Source organism: Pipistrellus hanaki (assembly GCF_964339955.1).
Source record: "Pipistrellus hanaki genome assembly, chromosome: 3".
Lineage (NCBI taxonomy): Eukaryota > Metazoa > Chordata > Mammalia > Chiroptera > Vespertilionidae > Pipistrellus > Pipistrellus hanaki.
Genome location: NC_140505.1, coordinates 20,371,587 through 20,391,672, shown reverse-complemented (window position 1 = coordinate 20,391,672; position 20,086 = coordinate 20,371,587). Strand labels below are relative to the sequence as shown.

General features: G+C 36.8%; 2 protein-coding genes and 1 pseudogene across 3 annotated transcripts in view; 2 read left to right on the top strand and 1 right to left on the bottom strand.

Annotated features, from left to right (window-relative positions):
• Positions 1–2,925, top strand: part of PLPP5 (phospholipid phosphatase 5) — a 17,009-nt gene extending 14,084 nt beyond the window's left edge. Inside the window, exon 7 of the mRNA XM_084879758.1 lies at positions 1,135–2,925. Within this exon, the coding sequence (XP_084735884.1) occupies positions 1,135–1,235 (101 nt within the window). The 3' untranslated portion in view covers positions 1,236–2,925. The remainder of the gene's footprint in view (positions 1–1,134) is intronic.
• Positions 1–20,086, bottom strand: part of DDHD2 (DDHD domain containing 2) — a gene marked incomplete at its 5' end in the record, with an annotated part of 26,308 nt that extends 6,222 nt beyond the window's left edge. The window contains 16 exon segments of the mRNA XM_084879745.1: positions 3,268–3,430; positions 4,089–4,259; positions 4,399–4,501; positions 4,764–4,919; positions 5,313–5,438; positions 6,715–6,810; positions 8,370–8,486; positions 9,277–9,344; positions 9,610–9,818; positions 12,869–13,004; positions 14,128–14,217; positions 16,460–16,580; positions 17,692–17,781; positions 18,521–18,711; positions 19,868–20,050; positions 20,053–20,086. Of these exon segments, the coding sequence (XP_084735871.1) occupies positions 3,268–3,430; positions 4,089–4,259; positions 4,399–4,501; positions 4,764–4,919; positions 5,313–5,438; positions 6,715–6,810; positions 8,370–8,486; positions 9,277–9,344; positions 9,610–9,818; positions 12,869–13,004; positions 14,128–14,217; positions 16,460–16,580; positions 17,692–17,781; positions 18,521–18,711; positions 19,868–20,050; positions 20,053–20,086 (2,054 nt within the window).
• On the top strand, positions 14,297–16,422 carry LOC311618540 (proteasome activator complex subunit 2-like; annotated as a pseudogene). The gene is made up of 2 exons: positions 14,297–14,813; positions 15,126–16,422. The product of its transcript is annotated as a proteasome activator complex subunit 2-like (transcript).

Below are 20,086 nucleotides of genomic sequence, written 5' to 3'. Positions count from 1 at the left end.
GCCCACAGCCCAGGCATGTGTCCTGACCAGGAATCGAACCATGACCTTCTAGTTCATAGGTCAACACTCAGCACTGAGCCATACCATTCTTGTTGGTTTGTTAACCCTCACTGAGGATATTTTTCCCTTTTTTTTTTTTTTTTTTAGAAGAGAGAGTGAAAGGAAGAGAGTGAGAGTAGGGAGAAGAAAGAGAAACATCGATGTGAGAGGCATCATTTGGCTGCCTCCTGTATGTGCTCTGACCAAGGCCAGGGATCAAACCTGCAACCCAATACATGCTCTTGATGCTCTAACCACTGAACCCACTGGCCAGAGCAAGTGGAGATTTTAAATGGTGTGATCCTGGTGCATAAAAATAAAAAGAGTATCAATAGAGAAGAACAGGAAGTTCAGAGATAGTCCTAGGAAATTAATATAATACATATAGGAATTTAATAAAGTTAGAAGAATCTCAAATCTATTAACTGTTCTAATAACTAGATAGCCATCTGGAAAATGACGTGGATCAATCCACACCTAATTAGGATAAATTTGAAGAGAATTAAAAATTTACATGTAAATTAAATCTTAAAATAACAGAATAAACTGTGGTAAATTCTTTGGGAAGTAAGAAAGATCTAGGTATAACACAAATTCCAGAAGCCAAAAAGGAAATAACAAAATTTGACTAGATAAAAATGAAATTTTCTACTAAGCAAAAACAACTGTATGCAATGTCAAAGACAAACTGGGAGAAGGGGATATGCAACTCATACTGCAGACTAATCAATAAAATAAAATAAACCACCAACATTTCAATGTAAAAGAGAATAAAGGGCATATATAACTGCCAGAAAAGGAAATAAAAAGGTCCTTAAGTATATGTTAGGAAGAATGCAATTTTTTTGGATTTATTCAATCTGAAGAGAAACAGGATGAAGAAATGCAATATAAAGCTATTGTGTACACGATACAAACACTGCAAACTGCAAAACACTGCTGAAAGTAAGAAACTAAAGTACACTGAGATATCATGTCTGTGGATCAGAAAACTCTTAATAAAGATATCGATTCTCCCCAAAGTACAATCACAATCAAAGTTCCAGAAAACGTTTTGGTTGAAATTAAGTTTTTTGTTTTGTTTTGTTTTTTTAGAAAGAGGAAGGAAGGACGAGAAACATGGATGTGAGAGAGAAAGAAACATCGATCAGTTGCTTCCAGCAATACCCCGACTGAGGATCAAACCCACAATCTGAATATGTGCTCTGACCAGGAGTTGAACCTGCCACCTTCTGGTATACGGGATGATGCTCCAATCAACTGACCCACACCAGCCAGGACACAAGCTCATTCTAAAATATACCTCTATGGAAATGCAAAGGACCTACAATAGCTAAAATAACTTCAAATAATAAAATTGGTGGACCCACATCCCTGATTTTAAGACTTATAAATCTATAGTAATCAAGACTGTTTTACTGGCATAACGATAGATAAATAGATCAATGGGACAAAATATAACCAAGGCAATTCAGCGATTTCTCAATAAACTTATCAACAAATGTTTCTAGGAGAATTGCAAAACAATGAACCTTAATCCTTAACCTCACACCATATTAAAAATTAACTCAGTCAATCGCTTCTCAGCCTTTTTGGCTAAGATCAAGTGTAGTAAAATTAACTCAGTCAAAATGAATCATAGACCTAACTTTAAAAGCTAAAACAATATAACTTTGACAACACAGTAGAAATCCTAAAGGCTAGGTTTGGCAAAGATTTCTTTGCCAAAAAGCACAAACATGAATAAATTGAATTTCATAAAAATAAAAAACTTCTGCCTTTAAAATAAAATGAAAAACAAACCACATCCTGAGGAAAAATATACCTGAAAAGAACTTGTAACTAGAACACAGAATTCTTGCAACTTACTAAGATAATCTGATTTTAATGGGGAAAAGATTTGAATAGATAGTTCACCAAAGTAGATGTATGAATGGCAAACACATGAAAATATGTTCAATGTTGTTATGCATTAGGAACATGCAAATTAAAACGGTAATGAGGTGCCATTACAACCCGTTTAGAAAGGTTGAGAGACAAATCATAAGATCAATCATACCAAGTGCTGTTGAGGCTATGGAGCAACTGGACTTCTCATATTGTTAATGAGAATGGAAAATGCCGGCAGAAAAGCCATTTGGCAATTTCTTTTAAAAATCATTTTACCCATCACTCTACTCCTAATATTTACCCATGAGAAGCTAAAGAATATGTTCACACAAAATCTTGAACATAGCAGTTCAGTAATAGCCCAAAACTAGAAACAACCCAAATGTCCATCAACATGTGCATGAAAGGCTAAACAAATTGTGGTACATTCATATACTACTCAGCAATAAAGAAGGAGAGAACTACTGATACAAACAACATGGTGAATACAAAAAGAGTATATAGTATGATTCTATTTATATAAAAGTTATGTGCAAACTAGTCTATAGTGACAAAAGCAGATCAGTGATTACCTGGAGACTAGGAAACTAGTGGCCTGATGCACGAAATTCCCACAAGGAGTGAGGGGGTGTCCCTCAGCCCAGCCTGCACCCTCTCCAATCTGGGACCCCTCGGGGGATGTCCGATTGCCGGTTTAGGCCCGATCTCAGTGGCAGTCAAACATCCCTCTACCAATGTGGGAGCTAGATTCTAAGTGCTCACCTGCCTGCCTGCCTGATAACCTCTAACCATTCTGCCTGCTGGTCTGCCTGCCCCCAACTGCCCCCCACCCCCGCCAGCCTGATCACCCCCAACCGCCCTCCCCTCCTGGCCTGATTGCCCCTAACTGCCTCTGCCTCAGCCCCACCACCATGGCTTTGTCTAGAAGGATGTCCGGAAGGTCTTCTGAAAGGTCTCCTGGTCTAATCAGCATATTGCCCTTTTATTAGTACAGATAGAGGCCTGGTGCACGGGTGGGGGCCAGCTGGTCTGCCCTGAAAGGGGTTCAGGATCAGGATAGGGGTTCCCTTGGGGGCAGGGTGGGCCTGGGCAAGGGGCTGATGGCTGTTTTCAGGCTGGCCATGCCCCCATCAGGTGAGGGTCCTCGCTGGGGGGTGTAGCCGCCCTGGGCGAGGGGCTGAGGCCATTTGGGGGCAGTTTGCAGGCCGGCCAAGCCCCAGCTTCGTCTGGAAGGACGACCGGAAGGTCTCCCGGTCTAGTTAGCATATTACTCTTTTATTAGTATAGATTAGACCAAAAACCCAAAACAAATGAAACAAAAAAATACCATACACTTACCAGTAGCATAGATGGCTTTGTAAAGCAAATAAATACTCATTGAAACTCTCAATGGGCTTCTCCTGTAGCACGTAGTCAATGCGCTGGCCTCCATTCAGCATTCCCACGTTGATGGGCGGGACTTCTTCTTTAACTGCCTCAGAGCTCTCTTCTGTGTTAGCATCTGGATATGGAAGAACCACAGTAAGATTCTAAGGCCTCCAGGCTTCCTTACTCTCCTCAGGCTCCACGTTTACTGTAAGATGAGCTACTCTCTCGTCAGAAAGCTCTCTCCCATCTTTCTTTAAAGGCTCTCAGGTCACACTGATTTAATCTAATCCCTTTTTTCTTTCCTGCACCTTTGGTAGCGAATTCACTTATCTTTAGTCTATAAACTAAATGCAAGCAGGGATAAAACCCTTTAGACATTTGAAAACTAAATAAAAAAATGCAATGTTAACTGTAAAACTACGAGTCCCCAGCCAGGGAAATAAAACTGGTCCATGAATACACAGACTTTCCCCTGTAAAAGGTGCTGCAGAGAGTAGGCTCTTAACATTACCCCCATAGTTCAGTTCCCAAGTTGGGGATGTTTTAAAGTTTCATTAACAATGCTTGGCTTCTCTTGACATTCTTCTTCACAAATACTGTTCTTCCATAATTTGTGGCTATTAGATGACAGAAAAGGCCAGCAGAGATGAAGGCCCATCATGACTCATAGCATGGGTCCTATACAATAAAACAGGGTCAGTAAGAGGACCCTTGGAGAGTAAGAATTGCACACCACGGAGCCCCTCCTATCAGGCCTGATGTAGGAAATCAATGTGTACAGTGTCACTGACCACTAGGCTTCTCTGGACTTGACACAGGTTCTGCTTCCGCTTCTTCTGTAGTTTCAGAAGTTTGTAAGGCAGGTTCTGGAGTTCTGGTGAAAGACTTCCAGGCCATCCGCAGTGAACCTAGCAAGTTGTTCCTAAGATCCATACTCATCCTGGTCAAGCCCTCTCTCAGTTCTGAAACACATATGATAAAGAAAACCACACGGCTTACAATGAGTTAAGGGCCCAATACAACTAAACAAAGTGAATGAGGTCCAGTCAGTTTGCATTGACCAGAAGGTCTCGAATTAGCAAGTTCTGTACTCAGCCTTACCTAAGTGCATCCGCTTCCTGCCTTTATGATGTGGGATCAGCATTGGCTCAAATTCCACTCCTGGGACTACCATTGGTTCAATCCTATAGGCCACAGGATCAAACTACATAGGAAAAACAATAACTACATATACCTCTGCTGAATAGAGTTTGAGGAACTGCTAATGTTTATCAGGCAAGAATGATTATAAGCTTATTTCTTAAAATGCAGTTTTTCTGCCACATCACTTCCGAATTAATACTATTTATGTTACCTCATTACTAGAGAAGGGTACATAAAAAGTAAATCAACATAACAGAAAATTGTATGCTCTTTACCATAAACCCTAATATTCAGATAAACCACAAGAACTGTCTGATGCTTACAGGGTGATAAATATTGAAGAAACCTTTGCATGTTGGAAATCTGTAGTTGGGATCAATTCTTTTTAGTCCTCGGACAGTAAGGAACATTCCAATGGGAGATCCAAAGGCAAAGAATATTTCTGGTTTATAGATGAGTCGAGGGTATTTTACGGATACCTGGAAGGAGAAAATAAAAGCATCTCTCTTACTCTATTTCCCCCCCTTTTTGTTAATCCTCACCTGAGGATATTTTTCCATTGCTTTTTCAGAGAGAGTGGAAGGGAGGGAGGGGGAGAAAAGGGAAGAGAGAGAAAAAGAAACATTTGATGTGAGAGAGATACATCGACTGGTTGCCTCCTGCACCCAACTGGATTGGGTTGGGGAGCGAACCTGCAACCCAGGTACATTCCCTTGACCAGGAATTGAACCCAAGACCCTCTGTAGGCCAACGCTCTAACCACTTAGCAACACAAGCCAGGACTAAGAGCATTTATCAATAACAAAATTACATCTGTTCTTATCATATGAATGTCAGGCAATGAAATGAAAAAAGAGAATTAGTACTGTTACCTGCCCGATGCCAACATCCAGATAGTCATTTCCAGTACCATCAGCACTACTGCAGAACTCAGATTCTTTGGGGATATTAGACATATTCAACCCTGAAGCTGATTGTGGAGTTGGTCTATTAATGCCCTAAAGAATAAAGAATAGTTTTGTGGAACTATGCAGTAAAAATATCCAAAGGATTATACAGTTTTTCACTGGTTTAAAAAAAAAATGTGGGAAAGTTCTGAAATAACAGCCAATAATTCCAAGACAAGTCTTTCAGAAAACAAGATAAAACTGATGAAAACACACTAAAGTTGATAAAAACAAAAGCTGGCTTGAATTATGAACTGACATCCCTATTTGCTCTAAAATGATGAAAACGGTACACAGCCATTTGGGCAGCAGTTGAAACTCTAGGCAACCATCATGAGAGGAAACAACAGCAGAGCACTGTGGGAAAGAATAGTGAGGATTGCGAAGGAGTTCAATAAAGTGCTGTACCTTTCTGATTAAAGCAAGTACAATGTCTCTATGGGTATAGAAAATGATGCAAATACCGGACCTTAAATAAGAACTGAGCAACCTGCTAAAAAAGTTGAAAAATAGTGAACTACTAAGATATAGAAAGGAATTTAGGGGCCAAACAGAATGTATTAGCAGTGCTGTAACATGGATAAACATTGAGTATGTTATGCTAAGAGAAAGAAGACAGTTGCAATAGGGCACATATTGTGTGATTCCATTTATATGAAAATACCCAGAATAAGAAAATTCATAAAGACAGAAAGCAGATCAGTGGTCCATAGCAGGGAGGAATAGGGAGTGACTTTTAAGGGATATGAGGTTTTCTTTCTTTTTGGGGGGAGGGGAGAGGGAGAGGTGGAGTGAGAAATAATGGAATTAGACAGTGGTAATGGTAACACAGCTCTGAATATACTAAAAACCACTGACTTGTATATTTTTATTTATTTATTAGAGAGAGAAAAACATCGATGTGTTGTTCCAATTATGCATTCATTCATTCACTGGTTGATTCTTATACTAGTATGTGCTCTGATGGGGGATTGAACCCGCAACCTTGGTGTTTTGGGATGATGCTCTAACTATCTGAGCTACCCAGTCAGGGCAAAACTCTATACTCTTCAAGGAAGAATTTTATGGTATGTGATGTAGATTGTATTTCAATAAAGCAGTTATGAAACAGAAATGAAAAAAGGGAATTGTAGCAGGAGTCTAGGGGAGATATGACTTTTAAAGCTAATAATACTGTTAAGGCATCAATAAACGTGTTTAATTTCTTAAACAGAGCCAAAAACCAATTAACAAAATTATTTAGCTCTCTAGACTTCACAAAGCAAAAGGATACAAAGATGTAAAAAATTGTTTACTGCTATAAGCTATATATATATTAAGCACATACCATTGAATTTTCTCTGGTCCTAATGTAATTTAATATCTTCTTTCTTGGTCCTAAGGGAATTCCCATTTCCTGAAGATCTTTGTCTGTACATAAAGCCTGGGCAGAGAAAATCAAATATCTTTTTTATTTCTAGGTATAATAAAATCAATTAAATGCCCTGTTCTCTTAGAACAGGGATCCTCAAACTTTTTAAAGTGGGGGCCAGATCACGGTCCCTCAGAGAGCTGGAGGGCCGGACTATATGAACTACTAATTCCTACTGTAACACCTCGGCTGCGCTCACTGCCCAAAAAACCTGGCGGGCCGGATCAGACTCCTCTGCGGGCCGCATGTGGCCCGCGGGCCGTAGTTTGAAGACCCCTGTTTAGAAGGATAAGGCTTAAATACTCTGCTGTTCTTTGCTTTATATTACTAGGGCTCCCTAGTAGTACATCACTAATAACTTAGAAAAGGAAATAGTATTTTATTCATAAAGGAGCCTAAAGTAGAATATAAAATACAATACTACAGTATCAATGCTACAATCAATAATACAGGTAACAATGTATTATTTTTTTAAAAATCAACAAAAGTAGGTATCTGACTTCATGTCAGAAAAACCCTCCTTGATTTCCATGCTCACTTGGATGTCACATCCTGAGACAGACTACACTCCTACTCCTGGACACAAGCAGTAAGAACATTAAGCAGAAAGCATGAAACAGAATAACCATCAAGATCTCAGCTGATGTGCTACTCACTTGACTAGAGAAGTCTTCCTTCACCCTCCCAAACTAAGTTAGTTCATCCTACTATGCATTCTTATACCACTGTGTACTTTTCCTACTTAGAACTTATCACAATTATAATTTTTTTAAAATATATTTTATTGATTTTTCACAGAGAGGAAGAGAGAGGCATAGAGAGTTAGAAACATCAATGAGAGAGAATCATCGATCAGCTGCCTCTTGCACACTCTCCACCGGGGATGTGCCCGCAACCAAGGTACATGTCCTTGCCCGGAATCGAACCCGGGACCTCTCAGTCCGCAGGCCGACACTCTATCCACTGAGCCAAACCGGTCCCGGCCACAATTATAATTTAATTATGTTTTCGATTACTTAATAGGTGTCTTTAGCCATAAACTATAAACACCATGAGGTTAGGGACCGTTTCTATCTTATTCACCACTCTATCTTTAGTAATTCGTATAGTATGCCTGATCATAGTAAGCAATCACTAAATAGCCACTGAATTAATATATCAAAACCAGAGTAAAAACAACATTAATGAAAAAAACCAACAACCCTACAAATAAACAAGCCAATATCTATAATACTGCTCTTGAAAGTATAACTGAAAATAAGAGTTGGACTAGTTAGTTACTGGTCATTTCTTCTTGCTCTCATGTTTTCTGAGGTGTGCTGTTTTTTAGTCTTTGCTTTATTGCTATATGCATATCAATATGACTTTCCTGAACTTTAAACTTCCACAAAGCAAAGATCACTTGATATGATTTTAAGACACATAAATAATACTGAAGAACATTACTAATGATAACAAAGTATTTATGACTAAAATGTTTCCAAAGGGCAAGCTCTTACTAAGCAGTATGATGAAGCAATAAAAAATATTAAAAATGGTATGGCATGAAGTTATAAAAGGTTATTTTTTACCAGAGCTTTTTTATCTACTTTCTCCTTCTCAAAGATACTCAAGTATTCAGAGAGTTGAAGTTTCTTCAGATCTTCCTCTATTGTCAGTGTGTCTCCTTGATCCATATTGGGCGAATCCTAAAAATTAAATTGTAATGCTCATTATTCTCTACATTCCTTATATTTTCCTTTATTAATACCATTTTACAATAAATATATATCTAACATTACCATAGAGATGTATCTTAACTTTAAGTTGTGATTTATACAAAATATAAATTAAGAGGTACTGATCTCTAAATTTTTGCAATTTCATTTGAAACTTAATGTGCTTTAAAATAAATGAATGAGTGAATATCAGAGCATTGTTCACTATCATTAACAAAACATTTACTGAGTTCTTATTAGGAATACAGTCTAAGACATAAGACAATCTAAGGCAAAGCCCTGCCCTGGGAAAACTCACAGAACACTTGCATCAAAAAGAGAAAAAAATATAAGACATTTTGCTAAGTACTAACTCAGCATTAGAGATAGTGTTCGGAGGACTTTATTTTACTAAAAGAAGTTTAAACATTAAGTCCTCACACTGCTTTCAAACAATCACTATAAATTATATCAATTTGTATCTAATTCATTCTTCATTTTATCATATGCAAACTCCATTTCAGCTCAATTTTATAATTCTAATAATAGATTAGTAGTACATACTTATAATGGAAAATAAGATATGTATAGATATTTTAGATTCTGGCAAACATTTCTAGAAGTGTATTGCTATCATCAAAGAATAACAGAGATAATTACAAGTCTATTAAAATACATGTAAATTTGAAGTTATGAAATGAGACTAAACTAAGTGAAAAACAAAAAATAAATCTAAAAATCCTTACTAAGCACAGAGAATCTATCTGAACATCTAAATTACCTTTTTACTGTCAATATCCCCCAAAGAATCTTTCTGATTTGTTAGGATATCAAACAATATAAGCGAACCTATAAGTAAAATAGAAGAAAGGGACAATTTCTAAATAGTTGTCTTTTATACAAAAAAAATAAGTCAATTACCCATGTGGCAAAATCTATGAAGCAGGGAGTCTTCTTTCCACTCCACCACCACCCTTCCAACCCTTTCCAAATTCTTCATCACAGACCAGTTCTAGACCTCTGCATCTGATACTGATAAAAGACATTGTTCTTCAAAAATAGATGTCCTAAAACTGTGATCAACCTCTCTGGTTACAGAGAATTCATTTGTTACCTAAACTATGACCAGCAATGGATACACCCCCTTTGAAATCAGGGTTTCTCTGCAGAAAAAGTTTATATATTCTGTTCATTTCAGAAGCAACAGTGTCCACAATAGTCTGACAGTAGGTGGGGCTATTGTAGAAGAAGACATCCAGAATTGTGTCATTGGTGAAGTGCCTTAAGCGATTAATGCTGGGCAGGGTTATTCGCTGTAGATCTCTGAAAAAAAAGGAAAGATATTTTAAGTAGAAAACCAAAATACATCTGGCCGCTGTGCTCAGTGGTTGAGTGTCAACCCATGAACCAGGAGGTCAAGGTTCGATTCCTGGTCAAGGCACATGCTCAGGTCGCAGGCTCCATCTACGTAGGGTCATGCAGGAAGCAGCTGATCAATGATTCTCCCTCAGCATTAATGTTTCTCTCCCTCTCCCTTCTTATTTCTGAAATTAATAAAATACATTAAAAGAAAAAAGAACCGAAACCGGTTTGGCTCAGTCTGCGGACTGAAAGGTCCCAGGTTCGATTCCGGTTAGCGGCATGTACGTTGGTTGCGGGCACATCCCCGGTAGGGGGTGTGCAAGAGGCAGCTGGTCGATGTTTCTCTCTCATCCACGTTTCTAGCTCTCTATTCTCTACCCCTTCCTCTCTGTAAAATATCAATAAAATATATATTTTAAAAAAATTAAAAAGAAAAAAAGAAAAAAGAAAACCAAAATACATTTCATAACTTCCTCTAAGTTATCTAGCTTAGCCTTCTAAGTTTAGACTTAGCTACTTAAAGATACAAGAGGCAATTATCAACTTATAAAAAACAGAGGACAGAGAAGAAAGGTTTAATGAAGCCAAAGGGACGTGATCAACAAAATTCAGAGACAAACAATTCAGTTTCTTCAATACATAAATTGCAAGAAAATAACAGATAGAAAAATAATCAAGAAATTAAGAGAGACTTAAAAGGCATCCTTGGATTCTAGTTTAAATTGTGTATGTATGTATGTATTGTGTGCATTTGTTTATTAGAGAAAGAAAAACATTGATTTTGCATGTATGTATATATTATATATGAGTATATATAAATCATAAGATTTATTATAAAATTGGGAAATTGCTGATATTAAGAATTTTTAGGTGTGAATAGTACTGTGGTTATATTTTATTAAAAGTCCTTTAAAACATACAAACTGAAGCATTTACATAAGAAATGATTTACCTGTGATTTGACTCAAAAACAATATAATGGAAGGATGGGCAGTTGGCAAGGACATGTTGACAGGGATAGGGCCAAACTGGCCATGTGTTGAGATTTGTTGGGGGTGGGTAATCATAATCAGTACAGGAAAACTAACTGTATATGCTACTTTTGTGTAAAGAATCCTCTGTAATAAAAAGGATTTTTTAAGACAAAGAGCTCTGGCTGGTGTAGCTCAGTGGTTGGGCATCACCCCATGCACCACAAGCCTGCCAGTTCCACTGCCAGTCAGGGCACATGCCCGAGAGTCTGGCTCCATCCTCAGTAGCGGGCTGCAGGAGGCAGCTGACAATGTTTTGCTCTCACATCTATGTTTCTCTCTCCATATAATATTTTTTAATGTTAAAAATACAAAAGATACAAGAGGGTTTTCCCAGAATCCTCTGCATTAAAGGTGTTTGATCACAAGCCAAATGACAAATTGGATCAGCTCTCAATGTAGAATTTTTTTAAAGTTGAAAGAAGCCAAAGGCAAACAGAACTCATGTCTCACAAAGGAAAACGATGCTGACATTGTCTAAATCAACTTCCAGTTAAAACTTTCTCAAAATTCCCAGAGAAATTCCTCAAAGATTCAACGGTTTCTTTTGTTTAGAGAAAAACAAAAGTTTACAGAGGGCTAAATGACCTGTCACCTCTGAGCATCAGCTTAAATATGTGAATGCCACACCTATTAAAATAAACACTATAGTGGAGCATTTGACACATGAAATATGCTCAAATCCTAGGTCATTAAGAACTGAGAGACATAGAATCAGGGAAGTCATTTCCAAGACCAGCATGGAAATAATGCTGACTATTTTCTTTATCTTCTAGAGAAGCATCTCCTAGATCTATCTTAGAAGTATATGATGAACATACTACTTTCTGGAGAGCCCATAGGTGAATATCCTTAATATAAGGCAACCTTATCTGACATTACCATAAAATTTACAAACAAAACTATTGGGCTTATAACTTAAGAAAGCCATCATGAAAAAGTAGTTTTTCATCGTAATGAAAATATCTGTGTTTTCCGATGGTCTGAGGCTTTATAGTAGCGACCCACAGGTTGAGAACCACTAGCAGGTTCGCCTAAGACCATAAAAAAATACAGATATTTACATTATGATTCATAACAGCAAAATTACAGTTATGAAGTAGCAACAAAAATAACTTTATGGTTGCGGGTCACCACAACATGAGGAACTGGATCAAAGGGTCGCAGCATTAGAAAGGTTTAGAACCACTGCTCTATAGGAAGAAAGCAATGTTTGGCTTTAATGATAAAGAAATTTAAAAAGCAGCCGAAACAGGTTTGGCTCAGTGGATAGAGCATCGGTCTGCGGACTGAAGGGTCCCAGGTTCGATTCCGGTCAAGGGCATGTACATTGGTTGCGGGCACATCCCCAGCGGGGGGTGTGCAGGAGGCAACTGGTCGATGTTTCTCACTCATCGACGTTTCTAGCTCTCTATCCCTCTTCCTTCCTCTCTGTGGAAAATCAATAAAATATATTTAAAAAAAAAAAAAAGAAATTTAAAAAGCTGTAATGGTAAATGCTAATGAGCCAGTATAACATACTAGAAGAAAATACACACAACCCTTTACTCCTAACCCAGACTAGTTAAACCAAGGTATTAGTTAGCATTAGTATTTTTTAAATATCTCTAGAATTGATTTTAGAAAAAAGGGAGAGGGAGATAGAGATAGAAACATCAATGATGAGAGAAAATCATGGATTGACTGCCTCCTGCAGGCCTCCTGCTAGGAATTGAGCCCACAATCCAGGCATGTGTCCTGACCAGAAATTTAACAATGACCTCCTGGTCCATGAGTTGACACTCAACCACAGAGCCATACCAGCCGAGTGGATTAGTCAGCATTTAATAATGTATCTCTAAAAAGAAAAAAGAAAAAGGCAGAAGTACAAAAATCTTTTTGTTGAACAAAATTTTAAATATACAACCAGTTCTTACAGAAATGTCCCTACGCATTTTAATGATCAGAGAACACATTACAATCACGGTTGGTATTACTTACACATCCACACCAGTAGAATGCAAAGGGCTGTGCCAGTTGACTGGAAGAAATTCTATCCTCCCAATCTGCTGATTTTCTTGGGCTTTCTTAAAATGCGTTTGTAGCAGGTTCAAGGAAACACTTCGAAAATCATTAACTGAAAAGAAAATTAACTTATCCATCAAGAGAGAAGTAATGAATTTGCAATAGATCACATAAATAGAATCTCTATCTACATTTGCTTAGAACATGCATTTACTTGAGTCAAAAATAGCAAAGTGGTATCAGAAAAATTATGAATGCATATAAGAAAAGCTATTCCTGCCGAAACCGGTTTGGCTCAGTGGATAGAGCTTCAGTCTGCGGGTTAGATTCTGGTCAAGGGCATGTACATTGATTGCGAGCACATTCCCAGTGGGGGATGTGCAGGAGGCAGCTGTCGATGATTCTCTCTCATCGATGCTTCTAGCTATCTATCCCTCTCCCTTCCTCTCTGAAAAATCAATAAAATATATTTTTTTTAAAAAAGAAAGAAAAAAGAAAAGCTATTCCTTTAATAAATGTATACATTTCATCAAAGAAAGATAGCTTCAAAATTTCTGATATGTCATGGAAACTATTTCAATTTTAAGAAGAAAAATATCACATGACTTGCGGTCAGATTCTGATTCTAACTTTCTAGTTCTTACAAATAACCACTACCCAATATTTAAAAATTTTTAAAAATACACAGCTGTTTGAAATTCATATTATATCAATCTTAACCTTCTAAGAGGGGTTATGCTTAGAAGCATCAGCCAATATGATAAGACTCGCAAGTTGGGACAATTAGATTTTAAATATTATCAAGTTTTAGAGAACACTACCTTTCAAAAGCAAGTTATGCTAATGATCTAAGTAGTCCAATTAGAATATCAAGAGGTTTATCACAGTATGAATTATAAAAATGACTGAAGTTTCTATTATTCATTTAAACTATATCATCTTTACAGTTTCTTTAAATTTGGAATAGACAAAGGATTATCATATCATTAAAGAATTTTAAAGGATTAAGGGTTTATTCATTCAAGAATTATTAGTTAAGAGTATAAACTATTAGCCTACGGAATTCACTAATATTTTATGTCTCAGATGGGAAGCTTTACTATCACCTGTCTTCAGCGCACCGAATGTTTTTATGCAGCTGAGATAACAGATTAAAGACAAAAATTTTATTTCAGCTCACAGGAGCACTAACATTCCCCTTAAGTGACCTAATCTTACACGTTTTGCAAACCTACCACATTGTACAATGCTTCGAAAGCGGAGGTCACAAGCTGGTCCAATCCCATGGACTACAAAAACCAAATGGTCTATTTGTAAAGGTTCCCCTTTAAATGAAATTAAAAAGAAAAATTATTTTACAGAACTAGTCTCATATTCTAAAATCAAACATTCACAATGAATAGGTTATAAAAATAAGCAAGTTGAAATATGAGCAGATAATTTAAAGGACACAAAATAATCCTGCATATAACTACTTAATAAAAGCACAGAGATTTTACTTTGTTTGTAATTTATCTTAAAATAAGTCTGTGAGAGAGACCCGAGATCTAGCAACTGGAGCAGCATGGCCAAGCCTTGTGTGGTGCGCCTGAGCGGGGAAGCCCGCAAACGTGGATGTCTTCAGACAAAATCTTTTCCAGGAGGCTGAGGAATTCCTCTACAGATTCTTGCCACCGAAGATCATACACCTGAATCAGCTCTTTTAAGAGGACTCCCTTAATGTGGCTGACCTGACCTCTCTCCGAGCCTCACTGGACATCCCTATTCCAGACCCTCCACCCAAAGATGATGAGATGGAAACAGATAAGCAGGAGAAGAAAGAAGTCCCTAAGTGCGGCTTTCTCCCTGGGAAAGAGAAGCTCCTGGCCCTGCTTGGCTGGTTAAGCCAGAAGTCTGGACTCTCAAAGAAAAATGTATTCTGGCCAGGACCGGTTTGGCTCAGTGGATAGAGCGTTGGCCTGCGGACTGAAAGGTCCCAGGTTCGATTCCGGTCAAGGGCATGTACCTTGGTTGCGGGCACATCCTCAGTGGGGTTGTGTGCAGGAGGTAGCTAGTCGGTGTTTCTCTCTCATCGACGTTTCTCTCTGTCCCTCTCAATTCCTCTCTGTGTAAAATCAATAAAAAAAAAATATATATATATATATATATATATATATATATATATATATATATATATATATACATATATATATATATATATATATATATATATATATATTTTTTTTTTTTTTTTAAATGTATTCTGGAGATCACGTGGATCCAGCACCTGATCCCCAGGATTGAGCATGGAAATGACTTTGGAGTAGCAATCCAGGAGAAGGTGCTGGAGAGGGTGAATGCAGTCAAGACCAAAGTAGAAGCCTTCCAAACAACCATTTCCAAGTACTTCTCAGAACGTGGGGATGCTGTGTCCAAGGCTTCTAAGGAGACCCATGTAATGGATTACCAGGCCTTGATGCAGGAACAAGATGAGGCGGCCTACAGGGAGCTCAGGGCCATGGTGCTGGACCTAAGGGCCTTCTATGCTGAGCTTTGTCATATCATTAGCAGCAACCTGAAGAAAACTGTCAACCCCAAGGGTGAAGAGAAGCCATCTATGTACTGACCCCAGGGCTAAAAGGGAAATAAATTACCAAGATTTTGTGTAGATTAAAATAAAATAGAAAGCCTGTGAAAAAATTTTTACGTTTTTAAAACTTTTTACTTTGAAATAACTGCAATCTTTTTACAGAAAACTTGAAAGAATAGTACAGAAACTCACATGTACTTTTTACCCAGATTCAACACTCTAACATTTACCAATATGCTTTATTATGCATACTAGTACGTACACATTTACTTTTCTGAACCAGTTAGGAACATATTGTACACATCATACCTCTTAACGCTTTAATATTTTAATGTGTACTTCCTAAGAATATCCTCTTATATAACCACAGCACAGTTATTGAATTCAGGCAAATCTTAACATTAATAATTTTACCTAATATTCAATTTTTATCAATGTGTAACAATAATGTCTGGCATGTATTTGAAGCCTAAAATTATAAACGCATCTTTTTTAATTATAGTAAATCGAAGACTTTGTGCAAGAGACAAGCTATCATCTCTGCAAGATAAAAAGAATTTTGTAGCTATAATCCAGTTAAATAGATTATAAAACTAAACATAAATGACCCTAGATAGCAATGGATAACTATCAAGGTTGTACTGGAAAATACTTTTGCTTAGTTGAAAGTCTTCAACAACAGGAATTTCAAGTACTAAATTTCTAATCAAAAGGGTAGAATCATATTTCTTAGAATTAGGACTAAGTCAGTTCATCTGTATTTAATGGATTCCTGATTAGTATGCAAAATTTTATCCATCCTACCATTCATACTTAGCAACTTTAAAATAGATTTCTCTATCAAATTCTTAATAGGTGATATTAACTCCAAATAAGCTCATATAATTAAAGATCATTTTTAAGCCTTGAGGTACTCCAAATCCATAGAAAAAGGTCAGAATTTAAGCCATAAATAAATCAGTATATCAGAAGATAAGAAAAAAAAAATTTAACATTACCACAATGAATGTCAACAGAGATGTTCTCAACCCCTCTCTTCACTGTTCTTGGTCGACCCTGCTCAGTAGGTGTTGAACCCCATTCATCAGACCCTGCAACTGGCTGATAATGCACCATAAGCTTAAACAGAAAAGATGCCAAAACTGTTTAAGCGATTTTAAGCACATACCACTGAATCTTTTCTGGTTCTAAAGTAGTTTAATAAATAAAATAAAACATTCACAATGAATAGATATAAAGACATCTCTAGCCAAAACCGGTTTGGCTCAGTGGTAGAGCATCGGTCTTTGGACTGAAAGGTCCCAGGTTCAATTCCGGTCAAGAGCATGTACATTGGTTGCGGGCACATCCCCGGTGGGGGGTGTGCAAGAGGCAGCTGGTCAATGTTTCTCTCTCATCGACGTTTCTAGCTCTCTATCCCTCTCCCTTCCTCTCTGTAAAAAATCAATAAAATATATTAAAAAAAAAAAAAAAAAAAAAAAGACATCTCTATTTATACAGTGAGGGGCAGGAACATGTTTTTCAAAACATAATACATAATCAAATCTCAAATGGAGTTTTGATATGCAATTACTACAGTTGGAAATGAGAACCCTGAAGATATATTTGGCTAATGTACAATTTAAATATCTTATGTCTGGTTGGGTCGCTCAGTTGGTTGAGCATCATTCTGTACACCAAAAAGTTATGGGTTCAGTTCCCAGGCAGGACAAGAACTTAGATTGTGGGTTCAATCCCCAATCAGGGCATGTAAGGGAGGCAGCCAATGGATATTCCTATTGCACATCGATGTTTCTCTCCTCTCTCTCTCTCTCTCATTTCCTCTCTCTCAAATCAATGAAAATATCCTTGGATAAGGATTAAAAAACTAAAAAATATATATAATTTTGTCAATTCTATCTCAATAAAGCTAAAAAAAGAGAAAACAAACATCAAGCTAACAGATTTCCAACAATATCCTACATATGGAAAAGACATGCCACATAATGTATTAGGGATAGTCTGAATCTACAGAGGCATAATTTTCCCAAAGAAAATTTTTTGTATAAACTGAACAAGTAAATAATAGTAGTGGCTATAAGTTTTAAGTTTCATAATTATTCACATAATATAAAATTCACAAAGATCATCCAAAATAGAATTCCTAAGGAAAAGAAACCAACGAAGTTCTCCTTAGTAATGCAATTTACTTTAATACCAATAGGAGAGAAAGGCTTTCAATTTGCTTTACCTTTGGATTGTGTAATACAATGATTTCTCTGTTGGGAGACTCCAGTTTCTTTTTCCATTCATCCTGAGTTACAGCAAGTATGTAAGTTTCCTTAAAAGAAAATACATTTCATTACGTTTCTCTTATTGCTTTCCTATTAAAACTAACCTTATTCAAGAGGATACTACTAAACAATTATTTTTAAAAATTGACAACAGACAACAGTATGAAACAAATAAAAAAATCACTCCTTCCATCATCTAGACTGGAGACAAATATTTTTCACATTCTGATATATTTCTTTCAATAATATTAATGCATGTGTATTTCACACAAAATAAGGAATATATTACACATATTTCTCTTTCTCTGGATTTATCAAATTTATTTTAAAATTCTTTTTAAATGCAACATTAATGACATGACAAAGAAAAAAATCAATCCTAATTCTACCATCTAGACTAGAGATAATCATTGTTCACATTTTTATATATTTATTTCAATAATAATAATGTCCTACTTTAAGCAAATTTCAGGCAGTTTTCAGAGCAAGAAAAATAAACGGCAAAAAGACAATCATGTGGTCATAGTTTAAATACTACCAATAATCACCATTCGGGAAAACACTTTTTCATTTAAGGGCATAACAATTTCTATAGTACATTTTAAAACCTGGAAATAAAAACTACTTGATCCTGAAACTAATTTGCACAAAGAAAGACTATAAAATGGGTGCAGATAGAACCAAACTTTTCCTGAAACTTTCAAAACAATTTAAGTCATAGAGGAAGAAAAGATTAAATAAGAAAAAAAATTAAAGAGAATTAGTTTAAAGGGGTCAAAGGAATACCTCTAGTACTTGGCTGAAGCTCTCCGAGTAGGGGACATACTTATTATCTTTGTCCCCCTTATAGAACCAGGTACATCGTCTCACTTCTGACGCTTGCTCATCCCAGTACACAGCATACCGCATCCTCTCCCCCAAGTGGACATCATACCGGCCCCCATCAGTGGGGACAACTTTCCCATTACAATCTTTTCCTAGCAAGAATTAAGAAGAGGAAAAGAAGTACATTTATAAAAATAAATCTCCCAAAATACAGTTCTAAGTTATACTCTAAATAATGTCAAGAAACATGTGCATGAACATTTTCTACATGATTAAACATTAAACAAAATGGAATTTAATTGCTAACCTTCCACTATTTTACAAACCATCAAAACCATTCTTGGTTTTAATGAAACATGAAAAAAATAATACCCAAACATTGTTCTGTTCCTTTTCTGAGGAGATAGTAGCGTCCCTTTATTAAAAAAAAAAAAAATGTATATAGACCTCACCAGTTTGGCTCAGTAGATAGAGCATCAGTCCACCAGCTGAAGGGTCCTGGGTTCAATTCCGGTCAAGAGCACATACCTCAGGGGCATGTGCGGGAGGCAACCAGCTGATGTGTCTCTCTCACATCAATGTTTGTCTCTCCCCCTCCCTTCCACTTTCTCTAAAAATCAATGGAAAAATATCCTTGGGTGAGGATTAACAACAACAAAAATGTATTTAAGCCTGGCCAGGGTGGCACAGTGGTTGAGTGTACACCTATGAACTAGGAGATTGAGGTTCAATTTCAGGTCAGGGCACATACCAGGCTGCCAATAATTCTCTCTCAACACTGCGGTTTCTATCTCTCTCTCTCCCTCTCCCTTCCTCTCTGAAATCCAAAAATATAAATACATATTTTTTAATGTATATAAGACAGCTTTTCTAAATTTTTTCAAGAGACCAAAAGGTGAATAATGACCATGACTATCATGATGATAAAGTAGTAACAAGCATAATGTTTCATAAAAGAAGAAAAAAAACAAGTGACAAATTAAAGAATTCATTCTGTTATAATGTGAATGTGACCCCACACAAACATAAACTCTTTACAAACAAAAACTGAAACATAACCCTAGAACTAAGAAATATGATTGGATAACTATGCAGAAATTACAATAGGCACTGAGATACAGACCAAATTCTTAAACATTATCAATTGTCTGGGTAGTAATGCAGAGCTTCTGTATAAAAATGCTATAAGGGATAACTAGGGAAAAAATCTAAAATTTACTTTTAATAGCATTCACTGTAAGGACTAATATTATAGTTTGAGAGAGATGACACTAAGTCTTTGTCTATGATAAGTCATTTTTCTCCTACCAGAGCCATACGCTTCTTCCAGCTGCTGTGAATCCTCAGAGTTGAAAGGAATCCATGTCTCCTTAGAATCTATTACCTTACAATAAAACCAGTGAGGAGAAACTGGTTCATACAAACTGCCAGCATCCATGTCTATTAGCTCAAAGGAACTACATGAGTTTGGTGATGGGGATGGATCTGACGAGTCAACTGTTTCTGGTGTGATTCCACTGATGACAT